This window comes from Pseudorasbora parva, chromosome 9, assembly GCF_024679245.1.
Source record: "Pseudorasbora parva isolate DD20220531a chromosome 9, ASM2467924v1, whole genome shotgun sequence".
Classification (NCBI taxonomy): Eukaryota; Metazoa; Chordata; class Actinopteri; order Cypriniformes; family Gobionidae; genus Pseudorasbora; species Pseudorasbora parva.
Genome location: NC_090180.1, coordinates 20440636 through 20465999, shown reverse-complemented (window position 1 = coordinate 20465999; position 25364 = coordinate 20440636). Strand labels below are relative to the sequence as shown.

Sequence of the window (25364 nt, the reverse complement as noted above, 5' to 3'; positions counted from 1 at the left end):
ACTGCGGCTCCTACCCGAACAAACATGTCGAGCTCATTCTTGCGGCGTTTCTCCAGCTTCTCGATCTCGGACTGGCAGGTGTGGCAGACATACAAGTGATTGACAGCGGGGCCGCCTCCGTACCTGAACAACAGCATGCAGACAACATGCATTTAATATAAACTTGAACTTCAGCATGAAGCCCTGAATAGAGCAGTAACAAACATTTACCTGCTATACAGATGATCCCATACACTTTGGGGAAGCATCATTACAAGATCATCAATAGATGTGGCTTTATTTGGTGGAATACCTGTTGAAGAAAAAAAAAAAAGAGGTCACATAACCAAATCATCTGCTTTTCTACTCAAAAAAGGTTATTTCTCCTTTAAAAGTCAACACGAAACTGCATTCAAGAAGACTTAAAAATAATTAATCTCCTCGACCATATCTTTTCCTTTAAATTGGTTTTAAAAAATCAGATCAAGGAGAGAAAAAGGCCTTTGAGTTAGAAATGCTTTCTGAAGAGATTCACATCTAAACACTAAGCTCATGCTGCACTCTTAAGTTTAGTAGAGTAAAAAGGAGAGGAAGAGAGGAAAAACAAACATAATCAGTGAAAAGGATGTGTGCGGCAGTTGACCTCAATTAATGTTGGTAGAATCTCAAATTATATCTGGTGGGGAGTCTGTGGTGTACTAAATACTTTACAATGGGAAGAGGATGTAGGAAAGGCACAGAATTTAAAAGGGTCATTACATATGTTTTTTTGTATTATTATTTTAATCTTTCTTGAGGTTCACTTATAATGTTAACATAGTTTTTTTTTTTGCACAACTAAAACGTATATGCGGATCTAATATATAGGTAACACTTTACAACAAGGTCATATTTGTTAACATTAGTTAATGTATTAACTAACATGAACTATGAGCATGTACATTTGTTACAGTATTAACCTTTGTTAATGTTAGTTAATAAAAAAATACAGCTGTTCATTGTTTGTTCATGTTAGTTCACAGTGCACCAATACATATTAACAAATACAACATTTGAATTTAATAATGTATTAGTAAATGTTGAAATTAACATTAAGATTAATACATGCTGTAGAAGTACTACTAATTCTTAGTTCATGTTAACTAAAGTAGTTAACTAATGTTACCTAATGAAACCTTATTGTAAAGCGCTACCAATATAGATCATATATTATTTTCAACCTTCATTAAGACCCTCTGACTGAAATTATCAGTTTTTAAAGGGAGGCTCCTTTAAGGCTTGTCATTAAACGGCCAATGTAATGATTGGCTAAAATCTTTGCATAGGAAAAAAAACACTCACTATTACATGTGAATTATAGGATTAAAAAAAAAAAATCCATATACAGTCACCTAAACAATTATTAGGAACACCATACTAATACTGTGTTTAACCCCCTTTTGCCTTCAGAACTGCCTTAATTCTACGTGGCACTGATTCAAAAAGGTGCTGAAAGCATTCTTTAGAAATGTTGGCCTATATTGATAGGATAGTATCTTGCAGTTGATGGAGATTTGTGGGATGCACACCCAGGGCACGAAGCTCTCGTTCCACCACATCCCAAATATACTCTATTGGGTTGAGATCTGGCGACTGTGGGGGCCGTTTTACTACCGTGAACTCATTGTCATGTTCAAGAAACTAATTTTAAATGATTCAAGCTTTGTGACATGGTGCATTATCCTGTTGAAAGTAGCCATCAGAGGATGGGTACATGGTGGTCATAAAGGGATGGACATGGTCAGAAACAATGCTCAGGTAGGCTGTGGCATTTAAACAATGCTCAATTGGCACTAAGGGGCCTAAAGTGTGCCAAGAAAACATCCCACAAACCATATGCTTAAGCTTGCATTTCATTTATAGTTTTATTTAATCTAGAAATTATATTAGAATAAGGCACTATAGGGCTGTTACCAGTAGAATTAAATAATTTACACAAACAAACAAAAATTACAACTGCATTAAATAATGTTACAAGATTGTTTTAAATATGTTTAAATATACAAATAAGAAATGTTGGAAAGATGAAACTAAATCAAAAGTAGGTGGCAGCAGTAACTGTCTTAATGGGCAAGTCACTGAGTCACTTAAACGATTCATTCAAATGGATGATTCATTCAAGAATGAGGCAGTCGTTTAATCTTTGATTCAACCGATTCATTCAAACGCTGAATTGTTCAGTGATGCACTGTTGCTGTGAAATGCGTTACGGTTCTGCAGTGATCTTTGTTTGGAACTATTTTTGCAGCGGAAATCTAAGCATCTAAAATGTGTGACTTAATGTTAATTATTTTTTATGGAAAATTCTCTTTCACTCCCCCCTTAAAAAAACCCACTTGTCCCAGACAAGGTTTCACTGCAAACTGTGCGCAGCCAATGGGCGTATGAAACGTCATCGAGTAGCATTACGGCACCATGTTCATGGGAAATGTAGGAAGTTCATGGGTTGCAGGGAGATAAATGACCGAGAACAGAGCCTTATGTATCATGCATGTAATGCCTCATGCATCACCTGCCAAACTGGCTAGTACGTTTTTATTAACACTCGCCAAAATTAATTTTAACCTGCATTTGGCGGTTGTTAATTTAGAACCCTGGTTGTAACGAGTGGTTATTTCAGTCAAAGTTGCGTTTCTATCGGCTTGAATCAGTAGGCGCATTCTCCTCTGACCTCTAGCATCAACAAGGCATTTTCGCCCACAGGACTGCCGCATACTGGATTTTTCCCTTTTCACAACATTCTTTGTAAACCCTAGAAATGGTTGTGTGAAAATCCCAGTAACTGAGCAGATTGTGAAATACTCAGACCGGCCTGTCTGGCACCAACATCCATGCCACGCTCAAAATTGCTTAAATCACCTTTTTTTCCCATTATGACATTCAGTTTGGAGTTCAGGAGATTGTCTTGACCAGTACCACACCCCTAAATGCATTGAAGCAACTGGCTGATTGGTTGATTAGATCATTGCATTAATGAGAAATTTAACAGGTGTTCCTAATAATCCTTTAGGTGAGTGTACATGTCCATGTAAAACTTTTTATGAAAACATTTACTTGTGGTTTATAACAGAGCATGTGATCGGGTAAAGACAAAAAATAAAGAAATCCCACAATAAAATGCATGTTATAAATCACCCAAACTTAAAAAAATAAAATAAAATCAATATCAATGCGGAAAAATCACATCCATGACGATGCAGCTGCTGGCAAATACAATACAGTTGGCTGCTTCATCTTTCAATAAAAGTTTCTTTGCAAACTCTCCATTACACTATGCCTCATTTACAAAACAATCTGTAGTAAAATGCTCTGAACGAACATAATCCTCCAACACAATCCAAGACGTCATTATATAAAATAATCCATCCACTTGTTTCTAAGGCTGGGATCCTTCTGAAATCTGTACAGAGACGTAAGCTAGCAGTTTAAACTGAACATGTCAAAGCAAACGATCAATCACGCTTTCATTTGTCCTGTTGTCGACTGACTCAAGTAAGTCAGAAACTGAACGCATCTGTATACATTCCAAGTGATTATAATGGGGAGTATTCGCTTTTGATGCAACATGATGATCACAATCAGAGTATACAAATGTCAGCTGTTAAGCGACTGAATGTCAGTAGGCATTGATTGTGCAAAGATGTATAACTATTTTGCTATTTGCCAATGTCTTGCACTGGGGGCACTCATATCCAAATGTACTTGCCTGAGTGACGTCTCAGATCATGCAATATCAAAATGAGTTTTGGAGCTTGATTAAATGAATTCTTCATTTATAATAACAACATCTTAAATTCTGAAACTTGCTTTATGTTACAATGGTACAAAGTAGGGGTGGGCGATATCTCGATATTTAAAATATATCGAGATATTTTTTCTACTCGATATGGATTTGGACATATCGTATATATTGATATATTGTTTATATTTAATTCTAATTCCGCCAATTTGCTTGTTTGCCTTCTCTGTGCTGTGCTCGCTCCCGCTCGCGCGCCTCCCGCCTCTTGCTTTTGTTCCCCCTCCCCTCGCGTGTCGTCTCATTGAACACAGCTGCTTCCACAACCAGGTGAGGATTAGTTATCATGTTGACAAGCGCGTGCGTTGTTCGGGACTCAGTTTAGAGACCATGTTTTCCTTCTAACACAACTGCTTGCTAAAATTCATAAAGAAATATTAATGTTCATCATAGTTCAAAGCGCAAGTTTCACCCACAGTCAGGTGATTGACACTATTGGTGCGAGACGCGGTCGCAATCATGTCAGTTGTATGATTTGTGTCTAACTGATCGCATGGTTTTCGGTTAAAATGTCAAAATGATCGCAAATCATTTGAAAACATTTATAAAGTATTGCAATATCATTACTATTATTATTTTGTCAGCTTTATCACGGGATTATGATGAATAGGTCTATTCATGTTTTAACCAAGAGGGAAAAACGCGACATCCCGGGTGTCCTGAGACACAGTGCTCTTCTGTCAGTTGTACTGTATCATATTATCATATAGCCTACCTTCTGACATTCATATTTCCTTCTGTAACTGGAAAAGAAGTGAAATTCAGCTCATGTGTAGCCTGCATGATGAGTTTGAATTTTGTCAAACTCATGACAAACATCACTGTTTGAACTTTGATACAAAATCAGTTTATTTATATCTCAGTCATGCCCCCATCTTTCTGCAAAATGCTTACTGTTTACTTTAAGTGTAAAAAAGGGAGTCTTTGATTCATCTTTTGAAAGCATGAAATAAATGAAAAGAAGGAAATATTATTTATTTTCTTTTACAGTTAAATTATTATTATTTATGTAATCAGGGAGTTTTTTTTAATGTTGCAAAAGCAATTTGTTCCTACATGAACTGACTACCTCTTTGCACTTCAATAATAAAAAAAAGAATTTGGTATTTGGCATATTTGTTTTTGCTGTAGTTTTTAGGGGGTTATTTTTCCTGTAAAGATATCGAGATCTATATCGTATATCGAGATATAGCAAAATATATCGAGATATATTTTTTGCTCCATATCGCCCAGCCCTAGTACAAAGAACTCTTATATGTAAAAATATCAAGGGAAATTTGATTTCTCATGTTATGACCCTTTTAATAAGAGTGGTCCTCACCTCCGTGGGCACACAGGAAGTCATGGTTGGAGATGGGTCCTGGCTCAGCGAAGGTTTTGAACTTGTTCAGCCACTGGCGGGAGATGTAGAACTGCAGGAGGCTTGGCTCCATCATGTTGAGCAGACTGGTCACCTTCCGCCTCTCCTTCTGAGACTCGTCGTTACTCTTCCTGTTACACACACACAAATGCCATCAGTGCCATTTAACAACTGCCAACACATGCTTCACCACAGCACAGAGATTTACATTAGGGATGCCACAATACTCAATATAATATTGAACCGTTCGGTACGGCATTCACGGTTCAATACGTGCTGGTGAATTGCGTTTTTTTGGTTTTGCATTTTAATTAATTATTTCCATTTCTCACCGTTTTAAATATCTCTCTCAGTTTATTTCGGCTCTTTTTGAATGTGCCTGTGAGTCTACACGCTGATATGAGCAAATATCCAATCACATGCACTAAAGTTAAGGGGTGTTTAATCACAATTTAAAGCCTTGCTGGTTAAACATTTAATTCGATTTGCATTGAATGCGCACGCACTAAAGGTTTATCAAACACACGTGATTACTGGACAGTCTTACTGCGCTAATACTGTCAAATACACACAAGGTTAACATATAAACACAGTCGGTTATGTCTAAAGTGAAAGTAAAACCACGCGTCTGTATATGAGATGTGACCAGGTCTTCAATTGACAGCAGCGCAGCCTAGCCCTTAAAGGGACAGTTGACCTCTAATATCATGTTATAAAAATAAAATAAAAACTTTAATACAGTAGCTTTTAATCAATGTTGTATATTGAAAACTATGTAGTTTTAATTTTAGCCTACATATATTCATTTAATTTCTTAATTAAATGCTACTGTTCATCTCTGAGCTGCCACTGTAAATATATATATATATATATATATATATATATATATATATATATATATATATATATATATATATATATATATATATATATATATATAAAATTTATTTATTTGATATTATACAATACAATGGGAATGTGTACAAGGGTTTTTTTAAGTAAAGTTTTAAGTTTAAGTAAGGGTTTTCAAGTCTTTTAAGTAAAATCAAGAAAGGGTATTGAAATAAAAACATTTCTCCCTAACCTTTTTCTGTTCCTGTCACCTAAGAATAGAATTATAAAAAAAACGTGGTTAAAAACCGAAGTATGTATTGAACCGTGGACTAACTGTATTGTTGCTAATTGTCCCTAATATATATATAATTCAATGATTTGGAGGGGGGTCACAATACTTTAGGCAATATAGTGTATACATATATATTATGCAAACAAAAACTTTTATGTTACATGTGATTAATCGATTTGGCAACACTAATATTTGAGTGATATTACTAACATTAACTCTGTTATTCTGATGGGGTTGAAATAATGAAGTGCTGAAATATGTTAGTAGCATTATTGTTAGGGCAGATTAATAAATACATTTTTAACAGTTTAAAACGTGGACAATTGAAGAACAAATAATTTGTTGTCTCTTAATCTAAATAGTGTTGGCGAGAGATGAGAAAATATGAATTTTAACCTTTTTAAGTAAAAAAAACAAAACAAATCCTGGTTTGGGTTGTATACTATATGTGTTTGTGTACTGTATGTTCTTACTTGTAAAAGAGCACATATGCCTCTGCGTTTTGAACACAGGACTCAGACACCTCAGTAACGCTCTGGTCATCAAACTCGTACCACTGCTGGTTCAGCTCATTCCGACAATAGGCAATATAGTGACCACCTTGAACAAAACAAAAAGCACATTAAAAATCTTAGTCTGTATCATCTGTAATATCAGAGCTGTAGCCTGGAGGAGATTAGCTCACAGCAACTGTCACACTGAGCTGTGGTGCTCATGCCAGTTCAAATTCGACTGGTGTCTTTCCCTAATCTCACTGTCTCTTCTTTGTCTCACTGTTTCCTCTTCTTCTGGGTGAAAGTGTGACTTCCGAGTGGTTCGATGTGAGATGTGGGTTAATTACTGCTTAGTAAAACTTTATAAAAGTATGTATAATGTTGTCTCACTTTGATTCCTTTATTATCTAGGTAAGCATTGAACTAATCTATCTGCCACTTGGATTAGAAACGTTTTTCATTTTGTGTTAATTCTAATGTGATTTTCTCTTCATTTTGAGTTTATTCTCACATGTACTTCTGAACCAATCTGTTCACGTACATTCTATTTCTGCTGTTTTTGCTCTTCTGGCTCTGCACTGCCTTTGTTGCCCCTTCATCGCTACTTACAGCTATATAATTTCTCTATTATTGAACTCTAATAATCTGAACAGATTTTAAAACACTAAGCATCATACACTTGCCAAGTTTGTAAATGATTACAGAAAAACTGGGCATCACACATTAAACGAATAGTTCCGAACTAAACAAACGTATACATAATGCGTTTGCATTTCCACCACCAACTGTACGCTTATGATAGGCATGGTGTAGCGATCAATGTCATTCTTGTGCAAAGAAGAAAGCAACACCGTAAATGACAATGGACAACATACAGTAGAACTTATTCTTGCTTCTCAGCATGTGGCTGTTTTCACAAGAAGAAGAAATGCTTTATTTGAGCCAAGGCTGCAAGGAAAAACACAGCCGAAAAATTACACCCTTTACACCCTTCCCATTCAAAACTTACAAATGGAAACAGCAAAAAATGCGCACCATACTGAACTGTATTGAGACGTACCTCTCTGTGAAAACAAGCTATTCGTGGTGTAATGTTTTTTAAGTGTTCAAAAAGATTGTTTGAATCTTTATTTGAGGTTTAAAAACAAACGTTGAAAAGACAATGCTGAATAAAGTAGTATTTTTGGACCAAAATGTATTTTCAATGCTTCAAGAGATTCTAATGAACTAAAGCCGCGTTTCCACCTCAGGAACTTTACCCAGGAACCAGGAACTTTGGGTGGTACTTTGTGTGTTTTGACCGCAGGAACCAGGGTCTAAATGAAGTTCCGGGTAAATATTTCCCCCTCAAAACGGCCCTGCTCGCGAGGTAGTACTTTTTCAAAGTTCAGGAACTTTCGAGGGCGGGACTTGGGCGCTGAACATGCTGATTGGTTGAGCTCACGCAGCCTTTTATTTTAAATGGCATTTTTAAAAGTCTTTTGCGAGGTTCGTTCTGTGTTCAGTAAATATCAGTCTTGTTCTCTGTCTGATGGCGAGCGTTCGTCTCAGCCATCTCACGTTCAATGTCCGTAATAGCTGCTAATAATATACAGTCATTTTAAATCTAAAAAAAGCTTACAAGCTTTCGGAGTATACAAGTGCTCTTTTCTGTGGTGATAATTACCTCTTTAGTAAACCAGCAAAAGCAGCACAGCTTGAATCTCTTCCATACTCATTATTAATTTTTTTACAGTCTATTTTTCACCATGTAAACGACCTGACCGATTACTTTTAAGTGTGTGTCCTTACATGACGTGACGGCACGCGCCGCGCTCATGTTGACAAGAGAGGAAAGTTCATTTTTCTGAGGAGTAAACTTTTTATTTCATAAGTTATGAAGATAATGTTGGAATAATGACACAGCGTATATTGACTCAGGCAGTTTTTACTTTAACTGCGCCTGACAGAAGAAATGTTTTTTTTTTCTGAGATGATTATTACACTTTACAACAAATAAATAGATTATATAATACTGTTTTAGTCCTGGTGGCCGTTAAGAGTTGCTATGGCTACAGTTAACACATTCAGCTGCTGGAGAAAACAGTGTTGACATTTTTGATGCGGCAGACAAACTGCATGTCACAAAATGATTGCAATTGAAAGTCATCACATGTAAACACCAGATCGGTTTAGATAACGTCTCATGTAAACAGTCCACTAAATCTTTCAATCGGAATGACAAAAAAAGTGTGCTTGTAAACGTGGATTGATATAGTATCACGCAAAAATGATTACTGTCCGTCACTGACTTGGAGGAGCAGCCGCGCGCAGTCCTACATCACCGGACTTATTTGCCTAATCTTCTCGAAACTTTAGATCGTGGTGAAAACGCAGACAGTTGCAGGTCTGGGGGGAGAAAAGTTCCTGTAAAAAAAGTTCCTGGTACAAATTGTTCCGGGTAATTTTGGTGGAAACGGGGCTTAACTGATGTCACAAATGGACTACTTTGATGATATTTTTATTCCCTTTCTGGACATGAACAGTATAGTGTGCCTACACTTAAAAATCGCTGTCGGACTAAATATAAAATATCTTAAACTGTTCCGAAGATGAACTGAGGTCTTACGGGTGTGGAACGACATTAGGGTGAGCCGTTAATGACATCAATTTCATTTTTGGGTGAACTAACCCTTTAACATCTCAAAATTGACTTTTTCTTAGAATTCTAAACTCAAACTAAACGTAAAATATTTGCAAGGAAAAAAAGGCAGAAGTGCAAGTTATAAACTCTGAATTGTGAGAAATAAAGGCAATTTCAATAAAAACACCAGAATTCCGAGTTTCTGTTTTTGTGCGAATTGTGAGATGCAAAAACAAGTTATATGAACAAGTCACAATAACCTTTTTCCATTAATTAGTTAATTAATTAATTTTTATTCCATGGTGGAAACAAGCTTCTATAAGTAATATGAATAATTAAATGTAATACTACTTTGTGTAACTGTCACAAAAGTATTACTGTCATTTACAGCAATCTCCTTCATCGAAAAGCTCCGACTTACTGCTGGCAGTGCCATGGTGACAGATGACGGACAGCAGGTCGTAGGTGGTGGTCTGGGCGGAGCTGTCCTTGGCCAGGAAGGGCTGCATTTCAAGGCCTTCCAAAGGGAAGGACACATGAGTGCTGATTTTGGTGGAGAACATAAGCTCATGCCTGAAGCGCTTGAGGTGAATGCACAAAATCTGTTGGGGAGACAGTAAAGAGAATTTGAACAAAGCAGGAAAGTCTGCTGTCAGTTTCCTACAATAATTTTAATAAAATAATAAATAAAATAAAAAAAAATCAGCAAGAATTTGTATGCCTGTTCATATAAAAATATAACTACCTGAGCAATTTGTACAGTAGTGTTGTAGTCAAGACCACCTAAACTGAGATCAGTGTGTTGAGATCAAGATAAGACCAAGACCAGACCAGAATTCCTCAAATTCATCTGAAATTGTCTGAGAAATGTAGAAATGTAGCAGCGCTCTGGCCAAAATTGCTTAATTAGATCATATGTTATTAATATAAAAAACAAGCACTAATACAAGTACTTTTTGCAATCATATCTTGGACTTTTGTGGGCATTTGTATAAATTTTCGTGACATTTTTAACCTGGCAAAATAGCATGAAATCAAATAAAAAATGATTTAGTGATTGCATTGGAAGCCAGAAGTTTTACATCCGACCACATAAATGATGTTAAATAAATCAGACAATGCACTGGCAATTTGTGAATTTTCCTTGCAGTTGTGGTCTTGATCGGTCTTGAAATAATATCCCAGGTCCTTTTAGTCTAAATCAGAGACAAGACTGAGTACAAATGAGGTCAAGGTTGAGACCAAGACAAGACTTAGCCCTTCAAAAAATGGTCTCGAGACCGGTCTTGAGTACTACAACACTATTTTACAGCATGGCTATTTAGTACTACCAGTTGAGGGTTTCCATCAGCAAAATGCTTTGGCCATTCAACAGATGTACTGAACAATCATCAGATCTAATGACTCCCATAAGATGGCTGCGCTTGCCATTACAGATCCCTGAGCATATTTACCAGATGGCAGCAGATATTGTGGTTTAAAGGCATCCTTGGACTCTCTCCAAACATAAATCTACTGTAGGAAACAGATGACTCAGTAGACCTTATTTCCCATTGTTATTACTATTATTTCTCAAGGGCCAAAGTTCTGTGCTCGTTTTAGGCAGCCTTGATACAAGGACGAGACATAGTGGACTTCGTTTGTGGTGTGTTTTGAGTTTGTTTTTTCAAGCTCCGGAATTAAATAATGTATAATGTGTAATAACCATAATAGCTCATCTGGTTGCTTACCTCAGGCAAACTCTGAACTTTGCAGAATTTGACCCCATTTCGTAACCTGAAACAAGCAAACAGTCAACATTAAGACTTTCATTTCTGCCATCGACATAGTCAAGAAGTTTGACAACAAGCTCATACTCACTTCTTGCATTTTTCACAACTGTACATGTTGTCTCCTGAAAAAATAAAAAAATAAACACAAAGCCAGTAAGAATTGCACCATTGAGGTGTTATAAATATAATAATATAAATATATATAATATACATACTAAATTCTATAAAGTATATTTATCTCCTTTTTTCCGTCTCTTTTTTTATCATCTCTTTTTTCTTTTTTTAATAGATCAGCTACTGGTTAGTTTTAATGACATATAAAGCTTTGAGTGAGAGAGAGAAAAACATCAAACCTTTTAGTTCATCCCTGGCAAAAAAGGCAGCCAGACAGTCCTGCAGCGTGACCACAGGCCCCCAGAACCAACTATGATCAAGAAGCAAAAATAGCCAATCATTCAAAAACAAACAAGTTAAGTCATTTCTTTGGTCTACAATGTTAAAAGCCACTTTGACACACAGTGCTGATCCCAGAAAATTGCCATAAAATTGCTACAGTCCTTCAGTGTGCAAACATGTCCTTGATCCCAGGACCAATCCCAGGATGGGGACCTGGTAACATTGCCGGGATCAGTCCCGGAACGTGCCGTGTGAACAAAAGGCAGGATCAATGCCGTAAGGGAAGTGTCGTAATGCTCACGGATTTCATAAAAAATATATTAATTTGTGTTCCAAACATGAACGAAGGTCTTATGGGTTTGGAACGACGTGGAGGGGAGTAATTAAATGACAGAATTTTCATTTTTGTGTTAACTAACCCTTTAACACTCGCCACGCTCCAAATGAGATAAAAAAAATGTGTTGACGAGTATATGAAAGTTGGCCAGTAACATTTTCATGAATTCTAACAATACAAAATTGTAAGAACGTGAACAGTTTAGCCATGCCAATTTAAATATTCAAGCGCAAGAAGACGTGAAAGGGAACTCAATTCATTACTTGCGCGCTGTGTGGGAAGCGCCCAGAAATCTGCGTCTCAGACAGCGCAAATACTCTTTCACGTCTTCTTGTCCTTGAACAGACATATTCAAATAAGATGTCAAAAAATTTGCAATTCCTAATTAAGTGGGTCAAAAAGAAAGCACTCTTAAAGACCCCCTGTGGAGAACATCAAGTTTTTAATTTGTCTGTGTGGTGTTTGAAAATTGCGTAAAATGTAAAAACCATGAGTAGAACTATTAGCCAACACAATTCCTGAGTATTTTCTCCTTTAAACTGCAGTGGACCAATTTCCAAAGACAGTCTCAAAAACTAAAGATAGTCATAAAGGTATTTATTTTTCGTCACAACAATGTGGACACAATGTAAATAAGAGAATCATTAAATATGTAATTCTGAGATGAGTTTGAAAGAATAAAATTATTGACTGCAGGGGGACTTTAAGTTCAACTAATTGAATTTAGTATAATTAAAAAATGTATAGTGTATGCATTGCATGATTTACACATTTTCACTTTTAATTGCAATGAACACTATTTCTACAATAACTGATCTTTTTAAAAGTACCCCAAAGTGTTTTTTTGTTTGTTTTGTTTTTTAACAAGGGTACAAATAATACCTCTTGATATATTCCATGACGAAAGCAATCCAGCCTTGAGGGGCGTAGGCTTCTCCACAGGAACCAGCCTTGACAAGAGCCGTCTGGTGGGAGGAAGAGTGCAGCTTGGCAAGGTCCTCTTTCCCTGGGATGGGCAGAGAGATGTCCTGGAAGTTCTCCAAAGTCACCGATACCTGATAAAGGAAGGACGAGTAACAGAGGAGCCTAATTTAAAATGCAGAATCTGAAACTGCAACTGCTGCCACGACCAATAACAGCCATTTAAACAACTGGGATGACAATAAACTCTTTGTAACAAAACGATCATCATGTCATGCTTTGTCCAATTTCCTCTATTATCACTGATCATTTTAATATGCAAGCGGTGTTGATTTAATTAACAACATTATAAACTATTTAATAATATAAACTCTAATATTTAATTAATGCAACATTACTTACACCTGCATAGACAATGAAGTGAATACTACATTTTTTTTCATTTGATCAATACATTTTAACATCATAAAAAAGTACATATAATGTGCACTACTATTCAAAAGTTTGATCTTTTAAAACGTTTTTAAAAGTCGTCTCTTATGCCGAATTCATTTTAATACAAATGCAGTAAAAACAGTACCATTGTCATCATTTTAAATAGTTTTTTAGACTATTTAGACATTTTTTTATAATTATATTTATCTCACCTAATGTTTGCACACTCATTGTATTAGTGTTTTACAAGATACCACAAATAAATAAAATAGAATAAAGATACAAATTAAATAAAGATAAATCATTTTTGGGGTGGGTCTAACAGTAGTATTCAGGCACAGAAATACTACAGAAACTGAATAAAGTAATCAAATATAAAATAACACTGGCTAGTCTTTAAGGCCCCAATCACAGAGCACGTTTTTCAGGTTCAAATTTGTTTATGTTGCTAGAAAACCCTTGAATCAGCTGTCCTGTCAGTCAAGGTAATGATCACCACAACAGAAGGCCCGCCTCTCCATTCATTTAATTGGACAATAGAAAAAAAACACCATGACGTCAGGCGCTTTTCTGCTCTGAATTGAATTTTTTCAAACTTCGTGCGCTCGGAGCGCTCCTTCAAAAACGCGAGGTGCAGCAGGCGGTGAAAACGTGAAGCGCCCGGGAAGCATAAGCAGCGCTCATAATGCTCACTGCCAAAAGGATTTTAGAAAAAAAGCACCTCTCGCTGCAAAAACGCGTTCTGTGTGATCGGGGCCTTAGTCCTGTATAAGTTAAATACATTGATGGCAGACAGATTATTAGGCTACTGTCACTTTAAGAGCTCATGCACAGATCCATTATTCTGTTAGACATGTTTATTTAAGACATAACCAACTGTTTTTTAGAGGATACTCTCCAAGACCGGAATTTTGATGCAATGTTGTGTGTTTTTGGCTGTTAAAAGCAATACAATGCGCAAAAAAAGTACTTGTTTTGTTACTCGCGTGCTGTTTGTAATGCGGCTTTACTGTATGTAGGCGCGCAGAGAAAACCATCTCTCGTGAGTACCGAATAGTTTAAAAACGCTTGGATGTTTAAAATTTGTAGGACATAAAAAGACTGGCAAATGGTAAACTTTATTGACAACGCAACACTGGCTCAATTGTGCAAGAGACAATTCCGTCAACTGTCCCGACTCCCGAAACGCCTTGCGCAGATGTAATGTGATGTTTAGTGCATTTTGAGAGAAAGAAAAGTTTTACAATGACTTTAAAATGAAATGATAATTAGATTTTATGATCTGCGTGGATTAATTTACTCATGCAACCTTCATTCTAAAGTCAATAAATGTTTGCAGGAATTTCCTGCATTATAAGCGTGAGACCTAAAATAATGCGCAATACCCGCAATCCCACGCCGAAATTCGAGCACTAAAATATATATTTTTCTTAAATAAATAAATACACACATACATACATTCAAACTGTATACATTAGGGGTGTAATGGTACACCAAACTCACGGTTCGGTACGTACCTCGGTTTTGAAGACACGGTTCGGTACGGGTTCAGTACAGCAGGGGGGAGAAAACTAAACATAAAATTGCTTTTTTTATTAAACAGTGGTTTACTGAAGAAATTGTGTCTCTGACTATAAATGAATTCAGTTATAATTTAAAAAGTACATGTTGCGACTCCAGTCCGCTGAATAATAGTAATCATTATATACACAGTGGCTGACAGATTTATTTAAACATACATTAAATTAAGACATCACTAACAGGTTAAGTAAAATATAACTAATATGTAGGCTAATATAGTGCATATATTTACGAAAGAGTTCATTTCTCTGGCAAACTAACAAGCTGTAGACACTGAATGACTTGCCTGAGGTAAATGCTTTTATTGTTTACAAGGTGTTTCACCGATTCATTTCTGCCGTTGAAACACTGTTTGAGCGATAACACGAGGTACGATACGTTTCAGTAAGTTGTACTGTATCCTAGTTCCAACATACCTTCAGATGTTCATTCATGTTTATTCTGTAACTAGTATTAAAGAGGAAGAGATGATCGCATTCACTCTCGCTCCTATACAGTGTTCTGTCAGGCCACATTAAAGAGCGTCAAACCGTAATTTACTTTATTTTGTGATAGAATGGACAGAATTTGAAATATGTCACTTTGGGCCAGATTTACTAACAGCTTGCACCAGACAAACCATCCCCTTTGGTGTCAGAAAACTACTATCAGGTTTTACTAAAGACACGCAGTGAAATATTTGCACTGAAAAGGCATGGACAGGGTTATTTACATCTGTAGGGGTTTCCCTTTCAGATGCAAAATTTATTTAAAGGAGAGTATTTAAAGGTGCCCTAGAATGAAAAATTGAATTAACCTTGCCATAGTGAAATAATAAGAGTTCAGTACATGGACATCACATACTGTGAGTCTCAAACACCATTGCCTCCTACTTCATATGTAAATCTCGTGCATGAAAAAACACCACTGGAAAATTAAGTGATTCTCAACATAACGCCAACCGTGACGTAATCGTTGGGATCATTTATATGTACGCCCCCAACATTTGCATATGTCCAAACATTTGCATTGTCAGGCGGAACTGACGGAGCCGAATCATCGGGACTGCAGGTAAACAAGCGTCACTCGAGGATAGCAAAAACGGTAGCTCTCATGGACATGTCATGTTCCAGGCTGTGCAGGGGATGTGAGGACTTTTCTACTCTTCCCACAGATAAAAAAATGTCAACAGTCATGGTTGATGTTTATAATCGGATACCGCAACAATTTAATTCAGGACCGTTCATTTGTTCAGCCAATTTCAAGCAAGCTCCGCTCAGCGTCTTAAACTGGAGAAAGTGGCAATTACAACTATATTCCTGCAAGCAGTAGGTAGTGATTTATCCACTTATTGACTGTTTAAACAATTTCTGATTAAATTGAAAGTTTCTTAGAGAGACAGCATTGTCTAGATAACGCAAGATGCTAGTACAGTAACAATAGAAAACACCAAGTACCATACACAACTAAATAGTGTGTCTAATGACAAAGGGTAATATTATTTTGTACCGTAGATACTTTGCTTAGATCGTTCACTCGATCCATCTAGCAAACGTCACCTTTTCCACCATATAAGTTAAAACGATAGTCATTTGACAAGGCTATTCATTTTGTAAAAATATATATATGTATATTTTTGAGAACTGAAGTATGGTGTTTTTGCAAGCTTGTATTTCAGAGTACATCACAGTCCCTGCATACCCTACATTGTGACTAACGTGATATAAAACATGCAATATCGTTGACGAAAAAAGACAAGTCTAAAATCTCTGGTTTTGGTTTTGTGTCTGAGGGAAGGAAGAGCGTTCTTGCTTGCGGTTGCCAGATTTCAGTCATTTAAATCCCCCAATCAGAGCTTTTCTGTGAAAAGAACACGTATACTATCCGGTGTTTTACCTAAACATGTAGAATCTGGCAACCATATGCACACGAGCTCTTTCTCGTGCACGGGTGATCTGAACACCAATAAACAAGTAAGCTGTATTTTAGCAATCTCCATTTGAGATGTTCTGCTTAAGTTTCATTCAGTCCGTCTGTGTTCTGTCAGGACGGTCAGGACTCAAGAGCCGCTTTGCTGAACTGCTGTGAGCTGCTGAAATAAGCCAATTAGAGCAGAGCTCAACATTAATATTCATGATTATTCCAAATAAGGCAAAAACAGAGCATTACATCCTAGGGACAATTTATAGGGTTGTAAATGGACCTGTAAAACTGTATCTGGATAATTTTTGCCTTTAAATAAGCCACATACCCTCTATGTAGATATCAGAGAACAATTTAACATTGTTTCAACTCATTCTAGGGCACCTCTAAATTAGGGTGTCAATTCTTTACAATATTTAATCATGATTAATCGCATGATTGTCTTGAGTTAACTCGCGATTAATCAACATGGATATGGACAAATATGCATGTTTGATGCAAATGTTCGTTTATTATTAGTGAAGACTAAACATGTATCAAATGTTATAGATGTTTATCAAATAACTTGTTCATGTCTCTTAAACCTAATCTTAAAAAATTCAGAATAAGCAGTGATTTCAATCATTTTAAGAATATAAATAAAGGGATTTTTTACACTGGCAGAATAGGGCACAGTTCGTATGAAAAATTGGTAATGTGAAAGCTGTTATGCGGACCTGGGAGCGCACCAGTATCACACCATACCTAGAGAAGGTCCATATTCCACGAGTAGGAATATAGTGTGGCCCCTTTAAGAGATGCACGCTATCTATTGAACTGCCGGTATTTTGTGTGTGTGCACCTAACTGTACGCGATTCATGCAAACAGTGTGAGAAACACGGACTCGGGAGTGCTCTTGTTCAGAAAACTAACCTGCATATTCGTTTTAGCCGATTGTAATGTATTAAGTTGAATGAAACACGTACTGTAAGTGGTGATGGTGTTAATGATTTACCTCGGATATGAGCGAGAGCGAGCTTGCAGTGTATTCGCGCTTGGACTGTAGAGAATGTGCTCAGTGTAAAAACGCACTTTTCTTTCGAACTGGAGTCTAATAAAAGTTAAACAGAAAATATGGTAGCTTGTAGGCAATAACTGCACTTTTTGGTTTAGAACAGTAATATTAATGTTAACCCTTTTCTTTCCCTCTTAATGTTTGCTGCTACATCCTTTACATCTATGGCTTATCTCAACTTCTCCAACTACGGGCTACACCACGGATCAAACAGAAAATGCGTGCTGCGTTAATCGCGCGTTAATAAATTTAGTGCCGTTAAAATGAATTAGTGTTAGCGCGTTATTGAGTCAAAAAAAGCATGTCTTAAACCAGGCGCTAATTCACGCTGCTCTTGGTAGATTGTGTTGGTCATCATGGAAATGATCCGGCTGCGTCTGTGTGCTTTAATTTGCGTGTCGTCAGTAGATCGCGAGCAGAATTTTTTTTGTGGAATTAGGCTCTCGCGCTAAATCCTGCCCTTAGTTTCTTATCGAAAGTAACAAAACGCGGAGCTTATGGTGATTATTGGTGGTTAGGCTACAACGCTGTATTCATGGGACAAACGTGTACCGTTACACCCCTAATTACTATTTAATCAAATGTCAAGGAAGAAAATTTCGTTTTATGACAAGGTAAAGTGAGGTCAACCTCAACAATGGGCCAGGGCAGCAGGAGGTGGGGGGCATTCCATGGGTGGTGTATTGTGTTTTTTCTAGATTGATTTGAATATTGTTACACCCCTATGTATATTTATGTCAAAGTGAGGTTTTTTGGGTGCATGTCTGGGTGAAAAACACAGGTCACTCACCCGGTCGCAGGTCAGGCACTGAACTGAGCTGACAATGGTGCCGTCGAACACTTCAGAGATGATGCTGCGATATTTCCTCTGCCGCTTGTTCTTAGGTGGTGTGAACGAGGGTACTGTCAAAATGACATATCACAACCGTTGGATCAATGCCAAATCTGTTTCAGTTCAGGTTATGAAAATGAGCTATCAACAATACTAGTACATTAAACTAGTACATAACCAAAAAAATAATAATAATTGTATATTGCCAAAGTGCTTTCTGGTACCTTTCTTATGAGTGGAGTTCAGGTTTGCCCACATTGACGATTTAGGGGGACTGCTGGACAGTCTAGATGTGATTCCCTCATTTCCACTGGGACTCTGCGGTCTGACGCTACTGCTGACATGGTTTTCAGGGTTTGAGTCTGAACAAAGAGGAAACAGAATCCAGTCAATAAACGCAAACAAAACCACCACTGACCACAATTTATTCCAAGTAAGGCCCTGACATACAGCAAACGAAATTAAAGAATTAATATATTTGATGTAATTTCGAACAAAATCTGGCCTAAATTCCCCATTCCATTGAGTAAAATCATGAAAACGCTAGAGTGCCGAATTGCAGAGCTGGTGCAAACATATCCACATCCCTGAGATCAGATGCTTTCGGGATGTTTGCAAACAGTCTACCAATGAGCAGCCATTTAAAATTTTACCTCTAAACAAAGACCGAAAAAATTGAATTTTTCAGCCTGACATGTATGATTAACTGAATTTAACGAATGGTCTTGCGTTCACCTGAAGTTCGCCCCTGAGCTTTAATGGCTCCTTGGCTGCTGATAATAGGCCTTGACTCGGTGGTCGTGTCCACGTCTTTATCCAGGTCGCAATGGGAACCATCACGGTAAAGGTTGTTGATGAGATTTTTCTCTTTCTGCCAGTCCCGGTTGTTTTGGTTCTGCTCTGACATCAGCATCTCAGCTTCGTTGATGTCTTCTGGGACTCTAGGGCATTCGTTTTCAGCACGGTCGCTGCTGCCACACGACTCGCAGGACTGGAAGTCGTCTGATTGGCTATGGTTGTCCTCGTCGGGACTATCATCCATGGCCACAGGCTGGTTTGGGTCCTCGGGCTCAGGAATGAGCTCCTTGAGCTCCTCGTGCAGTTGGTCCATCAGACAGCGCAGGAACTCCTGAGAGTCCTAAGGATGGAGAGAGATTTTAAAGCTACACTATGTAACTTTTCTGTCCGCTAGAGGGCACCTATTCAAAACAAAGGTGTAGTTTGATGACACCAGGTTTGAGTGCAAAATCTTGGGACATGTGGTCTTCACCTCACAGTCGGTGGAAAAATAATCAGGCTAGGACAGAAATACATTTTCTGTTTGTTATTATTATTAACGTTACTGAAGTATAAAGCATAGCAGGATCGAGTGTTGTGGAGCGGAGCAAGGCCGCTGGAGCGATTGTTGCACACATCTTTTATTATTATATTATTATACTTTTTTTTTATTATTATACTTTTATTATTATTACGGTTATCACATTTTTCCGGTCATAAGTACGAGGTAATGCAGCTCTGTTTATCATATTAGATACATAGAACATACATACATTTTACATTAGAAAGTGTATTTCAAATTATGTTATGACTTTACTCTGCGCATTCGCTCAGCAGCTTCTGTGAAACTTGTTCACACTGCTAAGAGTTACTTTCAGAATGCCTTTTTTTCCAGCTGATAAAAGATTAAATCAAGACACACCAGGTTCGAGCATTTAAAGCAGCAGACGACAAAATTGCAGTGCATACTTATGATAAACAGAACTTTTTTGTGTCGGCGTGGAGGTTAAAATAATTAGTTCTTAAATTAATAATTGTTCTTGGTGTTAATCTGTCTTTAAAGGTACACTCAGTCATTGTTTTGTTTATGTTGCGCTGGCCAACGTAGCAGTATCTTGGACTTACACTGCCATCTAGTGGTGTGGCTGAAACATCACATAAAATCAAACTTGTTCAGTCCCTGAAACACATTATTTTACTTAGCCCTGCATATGACACATCGAAGAAAAATAGTTATAGTGGCCACAAATTAAGAACACATCCCACTGTTTTATTCATTTGTTCCCTAGTTTTAGTTAAATCATGGTCATGTGGTACTAATTTGTTGCCTTGTTTGAATTTTGTTAAATTGTCCCTATAATGCAACTAAAATGAGGGAATAAATTAAGTGGTGAGAGCAAATTCTTCGTCGTGTGGGGCTCAGTATTATTAGTGACTTTCGCACCAGGTATTCATAGGAACTCGGTTATAGCTTTTGCTGTGTGGTTGATGCTCAATGTTTGTCTGGCTATCACCGTAATCAACTGGCATTATTCAAATAACTCTCGAATAACACAATTGGATGGTCCCTCAACCAATCAGACCACAAGAGGCGTGATCAACGGGCAACGACCCATTGTTTCTTTATCTGTTATCGTTTTAAACCCGCCAATAGCATGCCAGGTGGATAAGCCAGTCTGTGATTGGTTCCCGCAAAAGTGTAACAGAAACAGTAGAAATGAATGTACAGGCTTCCAGACTGAGTTCCCGGGCAAAATCAAATCGCCGGCAGATCAGGCTGGGTTTACCCAGTCTAGCTCAATGTCACTAGCTGAGCAGAAGTGCATAGACATGTTTTGCTTGGTTTTTTAAAAGTCACATGGATGTAATTCTTAGTGTAAAAAGGCTGAGAAGTGCCTATACTTCAGCGTTAATCTATCTATTGCGGTTTCCCATGTTTGTGAAGTAAATATATGTAAACTGTGTGTCTTTTACACAGGTCATATTGTGTTGGTTAGATCCTCCTCTGAATAAGGAGCTAATTAAGTCCTCTCAAAAGGCGTTCTGATAACTAATATTGTTGCATGTGTGAACATGCCAAAACGCAGGTACTTCCGCCAATAGTTATAGAAAATATAAAAATGTTTCTCTGGTGCGAAAGCCCCAATTTATAAATCAACCAATAATTATTCTGCAAGTCTAGCTGTCCAATAACAGGAGGTTACTGAGAAAAAAATAAGCAGATATATCTGCCAGTCCCAATTTCTCAGCCAGTACATTACAGAATATTAATTTATGGGTGAACTGGGTTCAGTTAAATTTCGTTTTGTAGACCTGTCCATTAAACAAGGCCGTCAAATCTTGGCATGTGCTCTGAAACATTGAACACTGACAATCAGGGACTCTTTGACCAAACATTTCCAGGTATTATCAAGAGAATGCAACATTCATGAAGCATCACTTTGTAAACCACAGATTAGCCAGGGACCCACAGGGACCCCGTCACCATAGGAACAGCTGAAGCTTATGAGGACATTAGTCATTACTAGCTCATCCACATGGCAACATGGCCAACTGCCCGTCTAACATCCTGGTATTAAGAATCCTGTAGGCAAACAAGTTTCCAACAACAGTACACAGCACATTAGACCAGAAGGCCTTCCCTGTATAATGGTGTTAAACGATGCCCATTTCCCTCCATACTCAGTAATAGAAAGGATGACTTTAAAAACAAGGCATTCATTGACTTTGACTGAATATCCCTTCTACAGGAGTCCACAGTCTAGCTGAGTTTTTTTTAAAAGTCTGCAAATGAGATGAATGCCTCCTACAGTCTCCGAACAGCCTGTGATGGCCTATTCATGTCAACTCTAGTTCTCCAAACAGCCTTCCTCTCCAGCCAGGCATGACAATGGATGTAAGCCACTGTTCGAGGAGATCAAACATACAGAGAGACTCTGAATCAGTTTGAGCTCCATATAGAAGAACAAAATCTCTCATAATCAAGAATAAACCTGGGAGTTTTCTTTTTAGAAGCAGCTAGAAGACAAAGTATGTCAAGAGAAAGGGTGAAAAAGACAAAGAACTAAGTGAAACGGAGGCTCTAACACTTCCCTCTGCTAGAAGGATCCTTTGAGTTTGACCTCATCTGTCATTAGTCGAAATGAAAGGATCGTCAACCAATGGAATGAGTTTGTGGCGGGACTAAGTTGGGCTGGTCAGGATGAGGCTAGTCCTCTATGAATATATCTATTCTAGGGCCCTATAAAACATGAATAATTGAACAAATCTTTTAAAATCTAATCAAATGAACAATGAAAATTGTGAAATACAATGAAAATACAATAAAACATAGCATGCTGCCCAACAGAGTTTTACTATAAATTAATACATGGATAAAACAATCTCTTGTGATATTCCATAGTGGAAAAAAGAGGAAAATTCCAAAACATTTCGGCTTAAATTACATTTTAATGACTGGATATATATATATATATATATATATATATATATATATATATATATATATATATATATATATATATATATATAAGAATGTTATGATGCCTAAACTCACTTTATTTTCACATTTCATTAAGCAATCAATCACAATCAATTTAATGCATCCTTGTGGAGTAAAATAAAAAGTATAAATAAAACTGACCTTACTGACCCCAAACTTTTGAACAATATTAAACGACCCCTATTTTTTTAAACAAATCACTGTAACAAACCATAACATACCTGTTGGGAATAACCACGAAACATTGGGTTTACAGCCTTAATGCCCTGGAATAGATTTGTGGGAACAACATAGGAGTTCCTACAACACACAAAAAAAAGCAATGAAAATTATAATGCAAACTTGAAAAAATGCCTGAAAATGAGAATAAAATAGGAAAAGGCACAAGAGGAATGTACCTGTTTTTGTGCCACAGGTCTGTAATGAGTTTCTGATAGCTCTTGCATAGCGCTGGCTTCTTGTCCGTCTTCACCAGACCACCACAGTCCAGGAAAAACTGAGTCAGTGGAGGACTAGAAGAGAAACCAGAAAACGAGAGTTAAAGAGACTGGAAAAGACCAATTAGAACACGTTAGCGATTTCTGTGGTTCTCACCAGTTAGATAGCGCCTGGAGTGCTGCATTCATGTAGCAGGTATTGCCAATGTTCTTCAGTCCAGTCAGACCTGTGAGGAGAAACAGATGACCAGGTTCAGAATAACAGCATTTACAAAGCATAGCAAATGCACAAAACTCTAGACATGAGAGAATAAGGACCTCTGGTCCTCAGTTCGTCCTCCTCCTCAGTTTCCATGTCCAGGTCATCACAGGTTCCCGCTGGAGGAATTCTCAGGGAGGTGGGGCTCCCAGGAGCTTTGGGATCCTGAGAGACCAGAGATTATCAGCAAATGATTAAAGTGGCAAATACGATTACATGTTTGCCCCTAAACGATGTTCAGAAAATCTGTGATCTCAAAAAAACAGGTGTGCCTGTTTAAAATTGTTTAAAAGTTATGTTTTGAATGCTGAACATTCCAACTGACAAATATTATGTCATTGTAAAATGTACATACTGAATTATATTTGGGCTTTTGTTTTATGCCTGGTTCAGACTAGACTGGGGACACTAAAATTATGATCCAAGGTATTTAACTAAATATACAAATTAAATGTATTAATTAGGTCAAAGCACTTCTTTTGCTGCTTTGCATTCAAAGCAAGCTATGTTAGAGCTCTGACCTGACTAGGGGTCTGTACTGGACAGATGGGTTTGGCAGCGCTGGGTAACTGTGCGTGTGGGCCCAGTTTTCTTTCCAGGAAAACCTCCTTGGTGCAGGCATAGCACCACACTCTCAAAGTGGTCAGATTCACTGTCAGGTTATGCCTCGTCTCCTAGAAGAAAAAGGTACATGTTTAGGTGGACATGTACATGAAAATAAAATGTATTTTCAAGTTTAACATTCCAAAAGCAAAAAAATAAAAAATAAAATAAATCACAAAGTCCTGAAAAAATTACAAGGTTACACTATTAAAAGGTGACATAGTTACATTGCATTTACTCAGATAAGTATTGAGTTACGGTTAGGTTTAGGATTAATTACTTGCAATTATGCATCATTTAGTAGTAACATCACCTTACATTAAAGTGTTACCAATTTCAATAACTTGATGCACAATATATTAATATATTGGTGGTGACCATATAAATATCAGCTTTGAGAAGGGGGAGGAGGAGGAGAAGAAGGAGAAGGAAGAGAAGGGGAAGGAAGATACAGAGAAGAATAATTAGAATTAGGAGGAGGCGAAGAAAGAATAGGAAAAGGAAGAGAATAAGGAGAACAAGAAGAATAATGTGGAGGGGGAGGAGGAGAAGGAGGAGGAGGAGAAGAAGAAGAAGATGGAAGAGAATAAAGAGAACAAGAAGAAGAATGAGGAGGGGGAGGAGAAGGAGGAGGAGAAGTAAAAAGAGAAGAATAATGAGAATGAGGAGGAGAAGGAGAAAGAAGGAGAAGAATAATGAGATTGAGAAGGATAAATATGGAGGAGGATAAAGAAGAAAGAGAAGAAGAAGGGAAAGAAGGAGGAGAATAATGAGAATGAGGAGGAGAAGAAGAAGGAGGAGGATAATGAAATGAGGGGAAGAAGGAGAAGAAGATGGAGGAGGAGAATAATGACAAGAAGGAGAAAAATAATAAGAATAAGGAGGAGGAGAAGGAGAAGGAGAAGTAGAAGAATAAGGAGAATAAAGGCCATTTCACACTGGACGCGATTTTGGCGAACAAATAATTTGCGTGAGGGTTCTATTTTTTGTTTGTGTAATGAGCCCTTCCACAACAAATGCGAATGTGCTGCGGCGAAAAAACCACATTTTTTTTTTTTTTTCCTCGATGTTGAGTTTTTTTAGCCTGACAAGCCAGACCCACATCAAGATGTTTGGTCTGGAAACTCACCATTGACAG

General features: G+C 37.4%; 1 protein-coding gene across 2 annotated transcripts in view; it reads right to left on the bottom strand.

Annotated features, from left to right (window-relative positions):
- usp33 (ubiquitin specific peptidase 33) overlaps positions 1–25364 on the bottom strand; it is a 57535-nt gene that overhangs the window by 6057 nt on the left and 26114 nt on the right. Inside the window, exons 5-22 of one of the 2 annotated variants that reach the window (XM_067454278.1) lie at positions 24145–24297; positions 23683–23788; positions 23522–23591; positions 23326–23439; positions 23149–23227; positions 19384–19786; positions 18873–19010; positions 18607–18719; positions 14796–14849; positions 12805–12977; positions 11543–11613; positions 11278–11311; positions 11148–11193; positions 9839–10019; positions 6774–6900; positions 5136–5305; positions 211–292; positions 15–123 (exon numbers count right to left, since the gene is read on the bottom strand). In XM_067454278.1, coding sequence (XP_067310379.1) covers positions 15–123; positions 211–292; positions 5136–5305; positions 6774–6900; positions 9839–10019; positions 11148–11193; positions 11278–11311; positions 11543–11613; positions 12805–12977; positions 14796–14849; positions 18607–18719; positions 18873–19010; positions 19384–19786; positions 23149–23227; positions 23326–23439; positions 23522–23591; positions 23683–23788; positions 24145–24297 — 2223 coding nt within the window. The remainder of the gene's footprint in view (positions 1–14; positions 124–210; positions 293–5135; positions 5306–6773; positions 6901–9838; positions 10020–11147; positions 11194–11277; positions 11312–11542; positions 11614–12804; positions 12978–14795; positions 14850–18606; positions 18720–18872; positions 19011–19383; positions 19787–23148; positions 23228–23325; positions 23440–23521; positions 23592–23682; positions 23789–24144; positions 24298–25364) is intronic. The other variant, XM_067454281.1, reaches the window with a different exon arrangement.